The sequence below is a fragment of the Lagopus leucura genome, unplaced genomic scaffold (assembly GCF_019238085.1).
Source record: "Lagopus leucura isolate 7727_CA_CO unplaced genomic scaffold, USGS_WTPT01 Super-Scaffold_739, whole genome shotgun sequence".
Lineage (NCBI taxonomy): Eukaryota > Metazoa > Chordata > Aves > Galliformes > Phasianidae > Lagopus > Lagopus leucura.
Genome location: NW_024962255.1, coordinates 3,082,492 through 3,102,829, shown reverse-complemented (window position 1 = coordinate 3,102,829; position 20,338 = coordinate 3,082,492). Strand labels below are relative to the sequence as shown.

Here is a 20,338-nt window from a genome sequence, read left to right as displayed (position 1 = left end):
TTTTTTTTTTTTTTTTTTTTTTTTTTTTTTTTTTTTTTTCCAGTTATCAAGAAAGCAACTAAAAGGTTTGGTATATGGAATTTAGTAAGTATTTTTTTCATGGTCCAATTATTTGTCGAAGCTCTCAGGACACCAGCCAATTTCTGGTCTTAGATTATACTAAAGGGGTCATTTGGATGACAAACAGCTCAGGATGGCAAAGATTCCCAAAGAGCTTCAATCTCTGATGGGGAATATTCCCTCAGGTTTCAGACCTAAACAGCTTCTGGACTTGGCCTTGTTCCAGCTGGCAAAACAGAAGCAAGTGCAAACAGCACTCACATTCTGGTAGTCACTCAGTAGCAAGACCATTATTAGACACTAGCAAAGTGCTAATTAACCTGTGCATAAGGCAGAACCTCTTTTTTCCAAGAACTACTTTTGAATGGCTATTGAACAAAACATCTCTCTACCTAAAGCATTCCATAGAAACTAAGCTGGTTAATGCAGAGTGCATTAGAAAGGGCGGTACAAGGCCTGATGTTCATGAAGGCTCGCAGAGTTTCTCATCACTATTCAAGATTTAAACACCACAGACTTCTGAAGAAACTGCATGGATAACTGATACTATGTTCTTCCTCTCTTACTCATCTCCTCTTCTCAGTATTATACATAGATCAAGTTTCCTAATTTTAAATCAACTACTATCCTAGAAATCCCACATCAGCAATTACATTCACTATTTGTAGTTCCACATACTTTCATTTGTGGAAATACAGTATGTGAAATGTAAACTAAAGCCCCTCCAGGAGTGTTTATCACACAAAGGGAATCATGTACTTTTAGGCCAGATCTTTTTCCGCTAATACAAGAATTCTACCAATGCAAAAAGGGTAAAAACAAAAAATAAAGCTCTACAGATGTAAGAAATTTGCTATTTTACTTTTCAAAAGAAGTCAGCTGAGTTTCAAGCATTCTGTAGCTTTCAGGAAGTACCTTTGAAGTTGCAATGAATTCATCCTTTTTTTTATTATTATTTGTTATTATTATTTATTTTAAAGTTGATGTTATTATTCTAAGCCTGCCAACAGTCAGTATGGTTGTAGTAACTTGGCCTAAGCACAGACAAGAAAATACAGCAACAGGGAAGTTACCATCTTTGTTGTAAAACGCAATTCCAATTTAAGTGAATCCTGAAATAGGATAAGAACAAAATCTGGAATATTCTTATAAACAGTGATACTCCATTGAGTGCGCCTCAAAGAGTATGCAAGTGAAGAAAAACAGCTATGTACACAGCGCCAATGATGATATACTGTTAGGCAAGATTGTCTATTACAAGATGAGCATCCTAGACATGTTTACACAGCCACCAAATTTTATAAGGATTAAGTACTACACCTCAAAGTGCATCCCAGAAGAGGTTATACAGCTCAAATTTCAATAGTGGATATGTCCAGGAAAGAAGCTGAAATAATTCCCAGAATCAAATTCTTACCTACGCATCATAAGACTGTTGAGATGGAAATTTCCATTTGCTAGGAGAAACATGCCTGTTCTAGCTTAGCTTATGCTTGGGGCAGAATTTTGTGGGTAAACTCATAGAATCATAGAATGGCCTGGATTGAAAAGGACCACAATGCTAATCTGGTTTCAACCCCCCTGCCATATGCAGGGTCACCAACCACCAGACTAGGCTGCCCAGGGCCACATCCAGCCTGGATGTAAGTTTCTCTTGACAGGCGTGTTAGTTTTGAGCAAAAACTTCTGTAATTTACAATATATAAAAAAAGTAAACCAGTATCTATATTAAAATGTGATGGCTAGGAATTAGCTACTACACTATCATGTTTCCTGCCCCAGAACAGTAAGTAAAATCCACACATTTAGCCTCCTGTTCCAACCTGCCTAATTCTAGTCTTAGTCCTGAACCCCTTATTTAAAAACGCAGTGAGCAACTGGAAAAAAGACAACATTAATTATGAACCATGTGCTTAAACTAAAGCCAGCACGAGCAAACTGTTTCTCTAAATGAACAATCCTAATTCAGTAAATAATGCTGTTTGGATATTTACCGGAACAAAGATGTCTATTTCAGTACACGCAGAACCTGCAATGAAATTTGAACCAAATAGTTTATTATAGCTTAAGGGAGCAGAGTTTTTCCAAAATGGAAGGCATCAACTTTTTACCCGGACTTGCATCAAGACACTGACAATTGAGCTAACTAACACAAGTGCCCCAGTCAAAGAGCTACAGTGTGAGAGATCTGAGGGACCCACTAACAGCTGGGTCTATTTCTTAACTTGAAGTTTTGAAACAACAGCAGAAAACAGTTAATGAGCTTTTTTGTTTGTTTGTGTGTTTTGCTCAGTATCTAAATTAACCAGTTGCTTTTTCCACACACACACAAACACCCACACATCTCACAGCTTCTACCTGAAGGACAATACAGTGGTATACATCACTATAGTGAGCTGTTAACACATGTGCATAAGCTATAGCACAAAAATACATCATTTAAGTACAGGAACTGTCAAAAACATATGCAGCAAGCTATGCTTGAAAAAAACTGCCTTTAGAACAAAAAGAAATGAGTTTAGTTTCCAAAAACAATTATAAATACACTGGTGCAAACAGAAGTAGAGGTATGAAGTACGATTCTAAGGTCCTAGGACCTTCTTCCACGGGCATCTGCAGCCACTGAAGTTCCTATTCACTTGTGTCAGTATATCTACTTCAGTATAGATAAAAAATCCCCTAGAACATAAGCAATATGTGAAACAAAGAAAAAAGGCAGTTGTACACTTGGAAATAAAACAATAAGACATGGCAAGAATGACAATCTCCAGATAATACAGTTTTAAGTGAAAACCCTAATAAGGGCCTAATGCTGCACTGGCTATATTATACTGACACAATGAACTGGATCCTATATCCAGGCTTGCCTTCCTGAAAGAAGAGTCTTGCATTAAACTTTCAACTTTTTTTCATCTTTTTGAGCTACAGAGCAATTACATCACATCTTTGATTGATACAACTGATTATTTCAAGGCCAACTGTACCCTTTTCCAACATGTTCGCTTAATAGTACAGACATCAGTACGGCTGAGAACCAAAATCCTTTCAATAGTAATGCTCTTGTTTATAGCACGGTCCAAATTTTTTTCTTTTACAGAAGCATGAACTGTATTTAGTACACTAAATAGAAAAATGCAAGTACTAAGGCCGTTACTGATAATAATCTTCACCAGCATTACGTTGTACCTTGAAAGCCAAGCTTTACAGGAATTTTAGGTAATGCATTTTTTAGCATGCCAGTAAGTGTTGAAAGTATAAAGGTTGTATTTGTAACTACAATATGCTCTGTAATTAAATTTACAGGTGCTGAAAGAAGAGATGAGAACAACTAAACTGAAACACTCACATTAACAGTTCCATGTTTCCATTTAATCTACTGCATGCTCTTCCTCATTAAACCCAGCTCAAGGTTGCACATCTTAACAGACCTCATAACTAGTAAACAGTGAAGAAGCTCTTCAGGTGACATGACCAAAACATATCAGTCTACTAACAACTCTCCTCAGTACGAGCATGCCAACTCCATGAGTCAGAAGCCTGACTATTAACTGAAGGTGGTGTAGAAACAAGTGAAGAAAATGCCCTGCACCTTCACAGCCAAACAGCTTAACTATGCTGGAAAAGGAATCAGTTTTTCCCTCTTAATGCAACCAGTTTCTCTAGAGATCTTTTAATTACTTCGAAACAATTAGCAGTTGCAACAAAGATGCTTACATCAGTTACGAATGCCTCAATATTTTAAGCAGTTACAGCTTTCCCTGTACACTTCCTGTGGAATCAGTTTGGAAATGGACAGCTTACTTCCTATTTGGAACACAACACAACAAAGCAGTAGTACTCTGTAGGAAATACAAGTTCTTACTGTTTAATTACTGTTCAAGGCCATAACTGAGTAGGTAAAAAACCCTTAAAAAAAAAAACATGAAATGCCTGTGGTGACATTAAATTAACTGGCTGGAAAGCATCTAATGACATACCTTCTACAAAGTCGTTTTCGCTATACAGCTGTCTCTCTCCTACTCCGTCATCATCTTCTTCATCTGGATTATTGATAACTTCCAGGCCAGCCTCAATAACTTCCACCAATTCATCTCGTTTATCCTTTCTAACAGGTTTCTCTTCCGGATGCCGAGTGAGCCCCATCTCCAGCTGGAACACTTTCATGGACGTAAAGCTTTCAAAAGGAACGACGCCGTATTCACTAGGCAGCTTCGCTCCCACACTCACTTCAGCTTTGTCGATCTGGGAATGAAGGAACTCTAGGAGATCATTCGATGCTTGTTCTTTGGTGCCCTGGTAGTTCATGCCATTGACCTTGGGGCTCTTTTTATCCTGCAGAGTTTTCAATTTATCACTCATTTCCTGAAGCTCTTGCTTTAACTGGGCGATCTGACGTTTCAGACTAGTAGCTCTGTTTTGATAATGCTCTTCTTGTTCCTGCAAGAGAGCCTGATAGTACTCTTTACCCATGTTTTCACCCATAACGCCAGGTAAAGACCCATTACTATCTGTTTGTGGGGCACACTCAAGCAAATACATGAGCAAGACTAAACTGAATAGAAAAGCAATGCCCACTAACAGCCAATGAGTCCTGGCTTGAATTACTAAGCCTCTTCTGGGCATTCTCATCTTATCTCTGTCTCCAAACAAAAAAGACAACTTAACTGCTCATGCCTTCTGGGGAACATCACCCCAGAGTTCAATTATTATGAACTGGAAGAAATTATGACCTTAAGTGCTCCTACAAGGTCTGATGATGTAGCACATGACCAATTTTCAATCTTTTCCCTAATCAGGTGTCATAGCAGAGCCATAAATCAGAGGTTCCTACATCATCCATGACCATCAACGGTACATTGGGCTGAACCCATACAACTAGGTTAAGATTTCTTATCCCAGACAAAAAAAAACTGCTAATGGGGAACAAGAAGGAAGACAGCAGCCAGCAGTCATACTTCCATTTCCTAACAGAAGTGGTTAGTTTTTAGCCTACTTGAAATTCAGTGAGGAAAGTCTGCATAAGACATTTTATAAGCTTGGAATCTACAGCATTTCATTTTCCCACTGTGAAAGAAGTCTACAGGTTAGTAATGGTAATTGCCATTGGCTAGTCTGACATTTTCCTTTGGCACGACAGTATTTTATTCTTCTCTTTCCTCTCCTTGGAATCTGTGGTTTGAGTCAGCAAAATAATGACAGAACCTAAAACTGAAAAAAAGACGCATATTAGAACAACAAAGCATTCATTATCATTTCAAATACATATGAACAAAATTATAACACACAGATGCAAGGAATTGCAGCAGGAAGAGGCAGGAAAATAGGTAAACCAAAACATAATTTCTTTCCATTGCATCACCCAGTTATTCCCTGTTCATATCACTCTCTTCCAGAAAATGTGCTAGCTAAAACAGTATTCTCATCGAGTTATCACTCCTCCACTCCTTTTTTTTCTTCCTGTGGGAAGGAAAAAACAAGAGAAAACATGCCCTTCCTACTCATCTAAAAAACCCAAGAGCTATTTTGAAGCAGCAGCAGCAATTTGTATTTCCATTCGCTTTTACTTAAGTAAATATCTTTTAGGCAGTAATTATTCATTCATGAATAAAGTATTGAGGACTTAAATACCAAAGTTCACAAAACCATCATTCCAGATTAAGGCAAACTCAACAGAATTTAGACTACAAATGTGGATTCCTAAGTGAAGAAAGAGAGCTTCAGACACTTAGTTCACTACCATTTCTACCATTCAGTTTAGATAGACAGAGCAAAGAGGCGCTGACACTTGGAAACCACCATCCCCTTAGAGCTAAGCAAGGAAAGACCCACAAAAAGGTCAGTCACACAACAGGAGGATACCAAAAACGACAGTGAACAAAACAGTTCATGGGCCTACTTCAGTGGAAGCATAAACAGGAGAGACAACAGAAGGATACAGCAGAAATAAAGCCCAATCTATGTGCTACTACTTCCTAAGGCAAATAAAATACTTGCTTAAAACTTGCTGGTAAAAAGTAGGCAAAGCTGATTACAACTTATCCAAACAATCTATTTGCCCTGCATGCATTCTGACTGCATTGTGTAACTGGAGCTTCAGCGTAACTTCAACATGCTGATGAAATAAAAATTGCACACAACAATATTCTTTAGACATGGGTTGAGCAGACTGCTATCTGTCAGTGCCATCAATCCCCACATCTGTCTTTCTACCATTCTTGAACATAAAAATAAAGCTGTTGCCACGACGTGCTTCATCTGTTTATTATACTATGGATTGTATCCCTGCAACATATGCAAGGCACATATGTGTCCTTGCAATATTCCTCCCTTCTCAGCCAGCTTCCAGCACCTGGATAACGCTTCAGTGAGCACCAGGTATTGCGTATCATGATATTAAGCAACATCATTTGCAAGCAAAGCCCTAAAGATTCAATATATGATTTATATCACCAACATTGGTGGTTACCTTCCTCGCATTTCCAGGCACATCATACACAAAATCTTGCAGGAGTTTCACGCCTGTAGCCATTCAGATGAAGCCTACAGAACTGCTTGAAACCATTACAATACTGCTAGTGCAAGAATCCCCGCCTATGATCCAGTTTAAGTATAAATTAGATTGTTTACATAGAGATCTTGCAAACAGCAGCAAGCAATAGTTACATGAAACTGGAGCTTTCTGTACTCATGTCTAAATAAGTTAGAAGTTAGTCACTCCCTAACTGAACGCATGTTACAGCACCAGATGTGTCTTCCGACTGAAAACCATGGTCCAGATGTGGTGAGTCAAAGCAGAAGAGAGAAAAGCCTACAGGCTAGAACTAGTTAACAGAAGTGATGCAATAACATCCCAAACATTCTTTAATACCGAATTGCCTGTATGGTGTTTTTACACACTTCCTCCTGCATTCTAGTTCTGTTAGAAAGTAAGAGGTGAAGCCACAATTACTAATATGAAGAATCACATAATACTTTAAATCCACATACATGCTAGACTGCAGCAAGGCCATACCACACATAGCTGAGACAACTTAGATCAGTCAAGGCCTACTGAAGAAGTGGTCAAACTGTCTGGTTTGAGTAAAACATGGACAAATGCAGTTTCAGCAATTTTTACTGCGTAGCCTTATTACTGCTGTCAAGAACAGCACTTTTAGCACCACTGCATACACAAACACAGCTATTTTATCCATAGCAATCAGCTTTTCAAATTACTGAGATGCTTTCGGCACTAGGAACATGACAGGAAACAAGGCTAAGTGTTACAGCCCTGCAGAACACAAACAGCACTTTGCACCTGTGCACATTTTTACAGCATTGTTTAAGGAAAATGAAAGCAGATTGCAGAAACCAGGGACTAATATTTTTAGTGAAGAGATGGCATTAATTGATACAGGCTGCCACTGTACAGCTTAGTGATGGGCAGCACAGGCAGCTGCAAACCACTGCCAGATTTAGCTCGTCACAACCTCTAGCTTCAAATCACTTAAGTCATGAAGCCTCCTATCCCATGGACTGTTTTTAAGCAATACTTCAGTCTTGAAGGCAAGGCATTAGCATGAGGCCTTTAATCAGTTCTCTGACCTGCCTTGTGTTCAACTCTGGTGAGTCATTAGGTTTCTTTAGGTCTCATTTCTTTCTTAGAAAGAGGTAAAAACAGACTGCTTGATGTGGTGTCAGGAGGACAAAGTGCACTGGGAGATAAAGACTCCATCAGACAACAGCAAGGAGTCATGGAAAAACAGTTCTGTTCTTAATTAGCTTCTTCACTGTGGCCAAATATACATCATTATGGTGGACTATGAGAAGTCAGCATGCCAACAGACACTAGCCATTTCCACTGCATCATCACTGCAATAACAGAAGATTAGAAGGAATTGCAAATTTTTGAGCCTTGTCTACTGGGACTAGAGATGTGTTTTAGGGAGCACTACCTTCAGGGGGACTTCGAGCAGAGAAACAAGAAATCCCTTTCTGCCAGTACAGAAAGTATGTGCGTTGGACCGCAGAGACCTCACTGACGCTTTCCTTTCTAGACTCTAATTATACCTCATTAGTTGAAACCCTTTTCTAGCAAACTAGTGACAATTTTATTAAGACAGCCTTTTGCACAGAGATCTTGACACTGACAATTTTAGAGCAATGCTGTAAACAACAGGTGTTTTTCCCACTACCACTTCCCTTGGTCATGAGAATGCAAGGAATGTTTATGCAACTGGTTATGTTCAATATTGAGATTTTAAATGGCATCTGAAGACGTAAGTTAGTTTGTTACAGTGGGGACTGAACCCATCTAGACACGTTTGTATTTTTTCAGTGTCATTTCTGCAAAGAGAGAATCAAATGAGTCAGATTTGTGCCTCAAAGGGCTTGAATTTTTTCTCATTTATTACATTTAAGTGTGCTGCCTGCTGAAAAGCTCCCAAAACCTAAGAGTTCCAGTAACACTTGAACAGTACCATAAGGCACCATCCCCTGGAACAGCATTTTTCTCTATCCTCTCTTTTCCACATTTGAGATAAAAGAAGCTTGAAGATGCCCTAGAAAATAATTTAATCAGAGGCCTGCCAATGAGATGCCCTCACTAATATAATCATTTACACAAGCTTGCGAATGAGATGCCCTTGCTCATAAGTTGTGGTGCTTGCGAATTCCTTCCCACTCCATCTGTACTCTCTCACTAAATAAGGTTTTAGTTACTAAAGTCTACAGACAACTTAAACTCAGAAGCATTGGATTAATGCAGGCCTAACAAAGGGGAGAACGCACATTAAACTTCTTTACAGAAAGTGTTGTTAAGCACTGGAATAGGCTCCCCAGAGTGGTTGCTGAGTCAACATCCTTGGACGTGTTCAAAACTGTTTGGATGTGGTGCTCAGGGACATGTTTTACCAGAGGGTTTTAGAGTTGGGTAGTATGGTTAGGGTGAGGTTGGACTTAATTATCTTGAAGATCTTTTCCAACCCGAGCAATTCTATGATTCTGTGATTAGGTCGACAATGAAGTCTGTAACCTCAGAGTACTGCAGTCAATGAGGAAAGCAGGAAAGGACAGTTACCAGGTAGTTAAGATGAACAAGAATCCGCAGATTCTGATATTTTGAGACACCCCACAGGGGGATCTCCCAGTGCACTCTCCCTTTATTTGAAAAAATTAAGCCAGAAGCCTCTCCTCTGTCTCTTCTGGGCATCAAGAGAATTGAGCGAGTCTATTAGAGCAAAATTTTCCCAACATATTTACAACCTATATTTGCTAACATGTTAGGCCTGGCACAACACAATCTTAAGAATCACATAAATTACTCCCAAACTGCAGAAGATTATCACAAGATAAAGCAAGTTGTGAAACAAAGCTATACATGAGCAAATGCAAGTGACATATTCAATATCACACCAGAAAAGCTAATTCAGTGTAATGTGGTTCATCCTAAAATTCATAAAGAAAAAGGTTTCCTGGCACGAGGGTTAGAGACTCATGATCCTGGAGGTCCCTTCCAACCCAGGCCATTCTGTAATGCTGTGGAAAAGTACTCATGCAATAGTTCCCATGATCAGTAATCCATTGTTTGAAGATCAAATTTTAATTGCAGATGCTGATATTTTGCTACATTTCAATTTTTCAAAACAAAAATATTTGTAGTGAGACCTCTGAGGCTTATACAACGCTGACAAAGATCTGCTACTTTTCCAGAATCAACTGATTGTTATTCTTCCTGCATTTCTCAGGCCTTATGTATATTTAACTATGGAAATGCTTGTTCCTTACCAAAGAGCTTGCCGATTCTCTACACACAAGAAAATAGATCAGCATGGTAAAAGAAAATGCTTTTAAATTTGTTTTTATTGTATTAGTGCTCAGTTTGGGTACCTCATCGTAGAGGATGCAGATTTCCCCTTATTTCTAAAGAGGGGAAACATTCATGCTCAGAGTGTAATGAAACAGCTCACTGCTTTAACTTCATGCTGGTCTGCACAGACATTCCTCATTTTACCATGTTCTGCTTCAGACATGCCCCTTCCATTCAACCATAGATGGTCATAGTTTAACTATGAAATTCCATTTGATTTTTTTTTTTTTTTAATTTGTAATTGCACCCACAATTCCACAGAGATTAGCCATCTTAAACCCCTACACACACACACACACACACACACACACACACACACACACTCGTCCTTCCTTGGCAAGATGTATAATGAAAGCTTGAGATCCAACACCATCCCTTGAATATTTCCTTGTATTCTGTCCTCAGTGAAAGCCTAGCAGTACTGCTTGGGAATGCTGCACCAGCAGTCATTTTCTTGCTTGTTGAAACCAATGCAAAAAGCTCATCATCACTGTTGTCAGATATGCTTTGCGTAAAACCCTAGGATTAAAAACCTCAAACCAAATCTTTAGTATGCAGAAATGCATACTGTGTTCTTGAGCAGCCCACAGAGCTACAGCCACAGGACAGTCAAATGAAGCTGTTCCAAGGCAGTGTTGCACAGTTCTAAGCAAATGAGCATCGAAGTCATTTTTTTCCTGCTGTTGGAAATGTTAGTAGAAAGGGAAAAGCAAAGAAACCACCCAAGAGGAGTTAGGGGGCAGAGCGTTTTCAGAAAAGTGAGAACTAATCTTTAATCTGGTTCTCACCCTCACACTGGGCTAACCGTAACCAACATGTTATTATCCCAGCTGGGACAGATCTGCTTTCAGCTACAGCTCTGCTCCAGACTGCCTGCAGACACACTCGTTCACTCCGCTGGACAGGAAAAGCTGGACACAACTATCCACTTACAGGAAGATTTACAATCAAACAGGCCAGCAGGAAAGTGAAAAATCACAACCACTTCACATCCTTAGGCCAAATAATGAAGAATTTGAAAGCTGGGTGCATCACAACTACGCCCATTTACATCACAGCCTCTTCCACTGGGCAGAAACTTTTTTTTTTCTTTTTTTCCCCCCCCCCCCCCCAAGTCCAGTGCCCAATACAGTATTACAACCCACTACATCAGGCCTCAAGTTTTGCTGCTCACATTATCTGATAAGTATTCAAGAACTTCTTTCTTCCAGTAAGCTCTTAGAATTATCTAAGTTGCCTATTTGCCTCTTCGCTAATCATCCCAGCGTTCCCACAGGAAGTCACATTTCCATGGCACGCTCAGATGGATCATACTGCGCAGGAGACAACTTGTAAAAGCACGCAACAGCACTACTGAAACAGAACATAACAGTTCCTGCAGAAAGGTGTTTTTCACAGATGCTGGACTTCTGGTTTGCATCTGCAATTTAACTCAAGCACCCCTCCTATGAAGAAAGGTTGAGGGAACTGGGCTTGTTTAGCTTAGAGAAAGCTGCGGGGAGACCTCATAGTGGCTTTCCAGTACACGAAGGAAGCGTATAAACAGGAGGGGGAACAGCTTTTTATGAGGGTGGATAGTGACAGGACAAGGGGGAATGGTTTTAAACTGAGACAGAAGAGGCTTACGTTGGATATTAGGTGGAAGTTTTTCCACACAGAGGGTGGTGAGGCACTGGAACAGGTTGCCCAAGGAGGTTGTGGATGCCCCATCCCTGGAGGCATTCAAGGCCAGGCTGGATGTGGCTCTGGGCAGCCTGGTCTTGTGGCTGGTGACCCTGCACACAGCAGGGGGGTTGAAACCAGATGAGCATTGTGGTCCTTTTCAACCCAGGCCATTCTATGATTTTATGATCCTCAATTCTTATAAACTTCTCAGCTCCACTTGGCTGATCAACATATCAAGTGGCTGCATGCAGCCCATCAGCCACACCACAGGTTCCTATCCGTAACATGCATCACCTTCAGGTTGCAACAGCAAGTCTCACTGGGCAGCTCAGCTAACAACAGGAGATAATGCTTTGCATCACTCCTATTCACTCACATGTGTTTTTGGTCTCTCCTGCATTTCTTTGTTGGCAGCTCCCACTGGCAAGCACTGACACAGCCAGCCTCCCACCTGGGCAGGGGAAGGATGACAACTGCACACTGATCACCAAAGAGGATTTAGCTTCATTTTTAATTGAAGAGGTGGAAGAAACCCAACACCCACACAGAAGCTATAGCATAAATTATGAAAAGCCTGTGATGAATTATCAAGTGCTCAACTGTATCAGCAATAGCTTGGTTTGTAGAAGGAAGCAAGTTGTTCGTCCTGGTGTCTACTGTTCCTACACAAACTTGAGTACAGTACACAGTTAAAAAGAAAGAACAAGGTCATTCACGTTATTTACTTTTATACTTAATTCAAAGTAAACAATGGACTTATGAACAGGACCCAACTGTTTGCTTCAGTGGAAGTCAGAGCAAGCCTATCTATCCTGAAACTTCTGAATGGAAATGAAATCTAGGCACGCAAACAGCTATACCTTAACTGAGTTGTTCATCATCCTCATGGTTGAAAGTGTCCAGAAATAAAATCACCTAGTTGCTTAACTGTTTTCAATAGAGACAGACATCTTCCTGGCAAGAAACCACTGACCTAAAGTACCCTGCCTAAGACTAGCTAAAGGGGTTTGTTCAGGTATTAGATTATCCAACAGGTATCCTGAAGCAACCACTCGCTTCAGCTTCTATAACAAATAAGTTCCTTATTTTATACAGCTTTTTCTTAAATTAGTATTATTTAATTTGCGTGCTTGTGTGTTACTATGGGTACTATTTCCCTTTTTAAATATAAAGACATAAAAAAAACCCTTCCAAAATAGAGAAGCAAGTCATCTTCCTCCTATTGCAAAGGAATTTAAGGAAACAGCGCTATGCAACTACACCTATTTTGCCCACCTTACACAGTGTCAGGGTTTAGCCTAGAAACGGGAACAGAAGTACAAGTTGCTACCTTCACACAAGTATCAGCAAAGCATTCCTGCCATCCTTAGCCTTAAGGAGATTACACGGAGCCATTACTCTACCAGCTGAAGTGTGCCACTCTTCAAAGCCAATACTTCACAGGAGTGCACGCAACACTGCGCAACCAATCAAGAATGAAGGGCCAGCTGCATTACCAGGGAGTATTGATCAACCAAGACTAAGCTTTTATAGTAACTTCAGCTTGCCTTACAAGAAGGCAGTTGTCTCTGTTAAGAGTGTACACAGCAAAACCTTCACGCTCCTCTCAGTATGATAAAGCAACGGCTGCTACAAGTATAAATAGAACTCTCAACTTTCAGCAGTCTTCAAAACAAGGTAACGCTGTAAAAGATTTTTTTGTGTGTGCAGGAAAATAGCCTATTTTAAGGGGAAAAAAAGCAATTACCATGAATAAAAAAGCCATTATATGAATAACCTTAAATGGAACAGAAAAACATACTTATTCTGAACATCTCATAAGTCCCCAGTTAAACATATCTCCGTACAAGACAAGTATGCTGCAGCAAATACTATAGAACCCCAGAAGATAACTACACTTGATTACATAGTATTTGCACAGCATAACTACATTTTCACGGATGCAGTTTTGTATGTATTAAAAAATAAAAAGAAAACCACAGAATGACTGGAATTGGTTGCGGGAATGTAGCAGGAAAGAAGCAGTCAAAAAAGGTGTGTTTTCTGGAAACAATTTTACCCAAGTGTACCCATCTAACTATGCTCACCATATTAAGTTTTCTTCTATTGTCTCATTTCTTATTTATCAAGATCTGAGTGTAAGGAAATCTAATATTGTATATATTCCAGTTTGTGTAACCACCTGTGCTATTTCTAAAGGAGAGTTATCCAATGAGTTCATACACAGAACCATAGGAATAGCCCTCACCACGGAAGGTAAAGAGAGACATCATATACTCTGAGCCTCTCAAAGATATAACACGTAGTTATCATGAACAGTTTTGTTTTTAAATCTGCCAAACAAAACTGGAAAGGAAAATCTTCAGTCAGGGTTTTCTGCCTGACAGTTGCACAGTTAATTAGCGAGCATTTAAGAAACACACTGGAACAGGTTGCCCAAGGAGGTTGTGGATGCCCCAACCCTGGAGGCATTCGAGTCCAGGCTGGATGTGGCTCTGGGCAGCCTGGTATGCTGGTTGGCGACCCTGCACATAGCAGGGGTTTGAAACTGGATGGTCATTGTGGTCCTTCTCAATCCAGGCCATTCTATGATGCTATGAAATGGTAGACTCAATCCTAGGGACAAAATGGATTTTTCCCCTCTTCAATAGTTCCTCCACAGTACAGACATTTGGTGTTCTCACAGAGGTACAAATCCAAGTTACAATGCAACCGTAGCAGCACAAGCAAAGACAGTGAAAAGTTAAATTCTCATGTGCACCTACGTATCACTTAAAAACACTTCTAATTATTAACAGCCCTGGAAGCAGAAACATAAAGACACTGATTTAAATTTCATCGTAACAGTTTCACTGGAGAACTGTTACCTCTAAAACAACTAAAACCTGCTCAAAATACAATTTGATACTGGAATTCTGAAAGGAAAAAATTCATTCAACAGGTTAGTTCCATTTCTGTTTTTTTGAGTTTGTTTTTGTTTTTTAAATGCAGCTAAATTGAGTTCATCTGTAGTATCAAAACTGGGATCACTTGGATACTCCTCAGCCCACAGAAGTCCGACAGGAGGAAGAACACAACCCACAAGTACTTTGAGAAGAGCTAACAGTTACAGTGGTAGCTAAGGCTCCATTTCCAGCATAAGCCAGGCATGAATATGTCACCAGAAATGAAAGCTGAAAGCCAAATGATTGAGAAACATCTGGTGCATTCCAGAAGCACAGCCAGATGCACTTATATCATCTATCATATTTCATTTTGACATTATAACTGAGGGGAAAGTTACAGAAGAACTGAAGGAGAGAAGCTAGCAGCCAGTCAGAGCTATTTATCTTGATATTCTCTCCAAAATGCCTTGCATTGGAAAAACACATCAGTAAAAAAAAAAAAAAAAAAAAAAAAAAAAAAAAAAAAACCAGAAGCTTCTCTCACACTTGACGTTACCCTGGCTCCATCACTTCTTTATTTTTTCACGTCCCTGAAGACAGCCTTTTGGACACAAGGGCCACCTATCCTCCTCCTCTTCAGGCAGAGCTCAATACTGCATGGAGCACAGGCACAAGAGTTGGTCAGTACCCTGCTTCTCCCTTCCTTCCCCTAGCAGAGACTGTGCGATTGTTTTTGCTCCTCAGCAGGGAAAGCTAACTTGTTACTACAGACACCACAAAGTGTTTATTCAAGGTGCAATCTGACACGTGGTACTATTGGCAATAACCATTACGCTATTTTAACACTTAATTCCTCCCCTGGTCCTTTCAGACAACCACTTAAACCCTTATCCCTTTCCTCTTTTTCACCTAGCAAGGTACAACTGAAAGGCTCAGCTACTTGCACAATTCAGGAGTGGTACCCAAAGGGATAAAAGAAATTATCCCTAAGTTATTAAAAATTACCTCAAGAAACAGGGCTCAGCAGAGCAATCAGCAGAACGGTGCTTCAAATGCTCAGCCCCACAGCAAGCAGGCAGTAGGCCTGGCACAGCATGGGCTCTGTCCTCAGCACGTCCTTCTGCTTTGTGAACCACAAATCTGCTCTCCAGAAGCCTTCTGTGTAAGGGAAGCTCTCAGATCACAGGGCAGGAGTGCTGAGTTGCTACCACTCTGCAGGCTCAGCATCTATAGATAGGAGCCCTCTGCTGCCCGCAGGGCTGTGACATGCACTAGCTCTGCTGGGGAAACCTCTCTGAGACTGAAGTGCTACCACAACTCATCTGGGAGCTGCTGCCCAGCCACTCCTCTGGGACAGCAATCACCTCACAGAAGTGATGGAATTACCCCTCTACGTAACTCAAGAGACCCTAATGATGCTCACAATTTGCTTTCTGTGTTCTAAGAGCACACCTCAAAGCATGCCTTCGCTTACCTCAAACCCTCAGCTTTGATACAACTCCAGTAACCCAGTGCCTCACTGCTGCAGCAGGGAAACCCCAGCCCAGCAGAACTGCCCTCACCTATTCCTTCCGTTTCTTTGGTGACCATGCACATGCAAACTCCAGAGACTTCAGCAGGGAGGAGCAGAAAACCTGCCCTTGCTACAGCTAGCTCTCAGGTATTAACCAAGACAGCACACCCCCAAACAAGGCTCTAAACACCTACCCTATTGCTTACAGCATCCCTGCACAGCAGCACCTCAGGCTCTACTTAGGCTCACACAGATTCCTGCAGATAGACACCAGCAAATTGGAAACAGCCCTGCTCCTAAACCTGGCACCTGATTAATTACTGGGATCCCTTCTCCTTGCAAGATCACCTGGGGCAGTCACCCTTATTCCTAAACCCTAACTTACAGACAACAAACTAACAAAGCTCCCTACACAACCCTCTGAAGGAGCCCTACAACTCTGTTAATTTATATAAGTGCTGATCTATTCTCTTACTTAAAAAAAAAAAAAAAAAAGATTAATAATGTAGCCACATTAACATCAGTTTGAAGCTGATGTTCATCTGCCACCAAAGCTAAACACAAACCAGTATCTAAGTATCTATGTAGGGATAAAATATAACAAACCTGCTTAGCAACTCTACTTGCAAACATTTCATCCCTGCAAGCAAAGCATTTCTAGAGTTACCTGAAGCTCCTGGCAGTTCTGCATTGCACTGTTTCACCTTTGTACAATGCCAAATGCTGCCCAGCTCAGTGAAAGGCCTCCAACTGCAACGCACATGGCAAGATGCATCTCCAAACAATTCATTAGCTCTGAAAGCATTTCAGCTCTGTTCTACAACTCAAACATTCATTTCATTTAAAAGCAGCTCCCTGCACTAAATCAGAAGAACAAGAAAATAATTATCAATTTTTGGGAGAAGTTCCAAGCGCCTGCCAGTCCTCTCGAGCTTCAGTCCAACCACCCCTGCAGCCAAACACTGCACCAGCTCTGCATGCTGCCTTTTCTTCAGTGACCTACTGCAAACTTACTCAGAAATGCAGAAATCGTTCCCACTCCATCTACTGAAATGACCAATTGGTAAAGTGAATTGTTTCTTGCTGTAGCAGAGAAGTTAGTGGGCACCTTAACTGCAGGCACTTAAACGTACACTGACCCCAGGAACTTCCTGGAGAGCTGCCCAAGCAGAAACTCCATCAGAAAGCCCAGCACAACAAAGGAAATGGATCCTCTCACAGACACTGCTTCACCAGTGAACTAATACTGTTTAACACGAAGGAGAAAGGAAGGGAAAGAAAGAGTGAGAACCAGATGAGCCCTTCAGCACCCACCCACATGACCAGCAAAGAAAGGAGGTGAGATGAGAATAGAAGCAGAGCTGCCCTTTGTCACCACCAGCACACTGCCGCAACACAAACCCACAGCACAGCCCTGAGATGCTGAGCAGACAGCAAGGAGGCAGAACCAAGCAAGCATCCTACCATTTTCCCTTAAGCACTCCTTAAGCACTTGATTTTTGAGCTACCTCCAGCCTCCACTGGCCATCCAGTTATTCCTACCTTATTCTTGGCACAACCAGTTCAGAACACACAAGATCTAAGGTACCCAAGAACTATTAAGCTACCTGATCTGTCTGCACTTTTTACTGAATACAAGAAACCAGCAGACCTACTTGCAAGGTAGCTAAAACAAACTTAAACAGCAGCAGAGATGCACCTAAAAAGGCCTCACACAGTGTTCTGTGCCAATTCCTTTGCACCTAAGGACACTCATAACAAAGAGAGCTGCAATTCGCTGTTACTGTCCCTACCTCTATTTTCTTTTTTTCCCTTTTATTTTTTTAATAGGTTTACAAAAAAAAATAAAATAAAAAAATAAAAAAATCAGAACATTTAAGTCAGTTTATACTTGCAGACTTTTCTAATAAACAAGAGCATTCATGACGGCATTAGGAACTCTTAAGTCACCATTCAGAATGAAACTGCTCTGGCAAACAGAGGTGCAGTCCTGCAAACTGCTCTTTTGAGCTGCAGGAATAATTCAGGTGTGATGGCATAGCTCCACTACCCTACACAAGCATTACAATGCCTTTTGTACACTTACAATTTACACTAGTTATGATTTTGCCTATTTACGGCACCAAGCAATAACCCAATGCTCTCCAAACATTTTCTCTCTGCCATGATCTTTGATAGCTTATTAACAACAGAGAGGGCCACAACCTTGCAGGAAGGCAGAGGACAGAAAGGTAACTGAAAGCAAAACACCGACCAGTTCCAAAAGCACCCAAGCCCTTATCCCAAACCTGAGCACCAGCCCACCTCCACAGCCCTGCTTCAGCACTATTTAGTGAGAAAATGCTGCAAGTCTCCAAGATTGCTTCATAACGACAGAGAGTTAAGAAAAACATTGTGCAATTAGGTGATTTAAAAAAAAAGCATTTTATTTCCATCCCCTTCCTCACTGAAGCTTGGTTATTTTTAAAAAAATAACCTCATACCATTTTGGCATTGCAGCTTACAGAGGACACCTGAATGCTGTTACAGCCTGGGAAGCAGCACCTTGGTGCAGGAACAGAAATGTCACACCAACTATCAGGGGGTTTCCTGGCAGCAGAGCAGCTCACTGTCTGACTGTTTGCCTTCCGACATTCCCCACTCACTTGGGAAGAAACACAGCCCAGGGCTGCAATTCAAAAGCAAGGAATTTAAGTACAGGAATAACATCTCGATGCAACTTCTACCATGATGCAGCAGCCTTAATGATGGGCTCTGGTTTCCTGTTTACTCATTTTTTATATTAAAAAAATAATGCCTGAGAAGGATACTGAAACAGTCATGTGGTGAAGGAGGGAAAGAACTATTCAAGCTCCACAGATCTTAATCACACACAAAAGTTTCTGTGTTAACTCCAGCAACAAGCAAGCCAAACAACTCCTGTTTGCGCCTGTCCCACAATGAGAAAGTACTGTGCTCCCCTATGAGCTGCAGGTAAGGACAAAGCAACATCCAGCACAGCTCTCATGGTGCAGACCAACACAGGAGGGGCTCCGTACCCACTTGGGGCTGTGAGGGACCCACAACCACCAGCACCCGCCACAGGGCTCAACTGACAGCTGCTGGGAACAGCTTCAAGCTGCCGTTCTGACAGTACCCAAGAATTTCTGTCTAGCTAATAAGCAAAGGGAGGCCTGAAGTTTTTTTTCACTGCACTGAATAACAACTTCGAGCTACTGCACTCCGGGAAGGAGGAAAGTGGTGGGCCCTGGAACTTAACAACCTAAGGGGAACCAAAAGAAAAATGATACTGCTGCGTGACCTCAGCTGGAGGCACACACTGTGCATTGAGATAGCTGTGCTCTCATAGCTTCTCCACTCAACCCAGGGCTGGGCACCACAGCAGCTCAGGGAAGCAAGGAACCAAGCCAAGCAAACAAACGACAGCCATCACAAAGAAAAAGAAAATCCCCACGTCGCACATCACACAACAGCCGCGGCTTGAAGTTGAACCTCCCGTGCGCTTTGAGAGCTGCCTCTCCTTCCGCTCTGTATCCCTGCCATCAACGAGCAGGTTTCGGGATTAGTACGGCAGTAACGACAGTGCAACGTTGTTTTCCTTTATGCAGCAGCCCCAGGTCGGCAGAGGAGCCCCAGCAGGGCAGCAGGCTCGCACACCTCGCACCGCGTGGGTACGGGTAATGCAGCCGGCAGGGCAGCCACACGGCCACGAGGAGGAAGAGACACGGATCTGATCGCGGAGATAAAGCGAAGATAGAGTCCAATGAGGTCTCCAAGGCCCCCAACGCGAGATTAGGAGGAGCCCCGATAACAACGATGCGATCCGATATCGCCCACAGCCCCGCAGCGAGCGGGCGGCAGGGCGGAAACGGGAGAGAGCAGCCCACAGGATGCTTGGACACGAAGAGGAACGAAGCGCGGGGTGGCCGTACTCACCAGCGGGCCCCACCGCCGCCGCGCATCCGCCGCACTTCCTGTGCGCTAGGAAATGAACGGGCGGAGCGGCTCCCGGCCGCCCTTAAAGAAGCCCGGCCCTTCTGCCCGCCTCCGGGGTGGGACCGGCCGCCGCCGCGTTGTGGGGGCGCCCTCGCTGTGGCTCCGCGCGTCCCTCCGGCGGAGCGGCGGTGCTTGCAGTGCAAGCGGCGTGGCCGCCATTGTGCTCGCGTCGCTCACGGAAGGCGGTTGGCAGTGACCAGCAGTCTGCCGGGCGCTGTTCTGTCCTTGGAGCCGGTCACGAGGCTGAGCACTTAAAGCTGAGCATCTGTCACCTACTGGTTGGTGGTTGGTACCAGCTAGTGATTTTTGGCTTTTATTTTTTCTTTTCTTGGTATTTATTTTAAGCATGTGCGTGGGCAGGAGGGGAAGAAA

The 20,338-nt window shown here is 42.1% G+C and overlaps 1 protein-coding gene across 1 annotated transcript in view; it reads right to left on the bottom strand.

Annotated features, from left to right (window-relative positions):
• Positions 1 to 19,982, bottom strand: part of CSGALNACT2 (chondroitin sulfate N-acetylgalactosaminyltransferase 2) — a 30,920-nt gene extending 10,938 nt beyond the window's left edge. The window contains exons 1-2 of the mRNA XM_042863349.1: positions 19,907 to 19,982; positions 4,038 to 5,268 (exon numbers count right to left, since the gene is read on the bottom strand). Of these exons, the coding sequence (XP_042719283.1) occupies positions 4,038 to 4,689 (652 nt within the window). The 5' untranslated portion in view covers positions 4,690 to 5,268; positions 19,907 to 19,982. The remainder of the gene's footprint in view (positions 1 to 4,037; positions 5,269 to 19,906) is intronic.
• Positions 19,983 to 20,338: the final 356 nt, after the last annotated feature.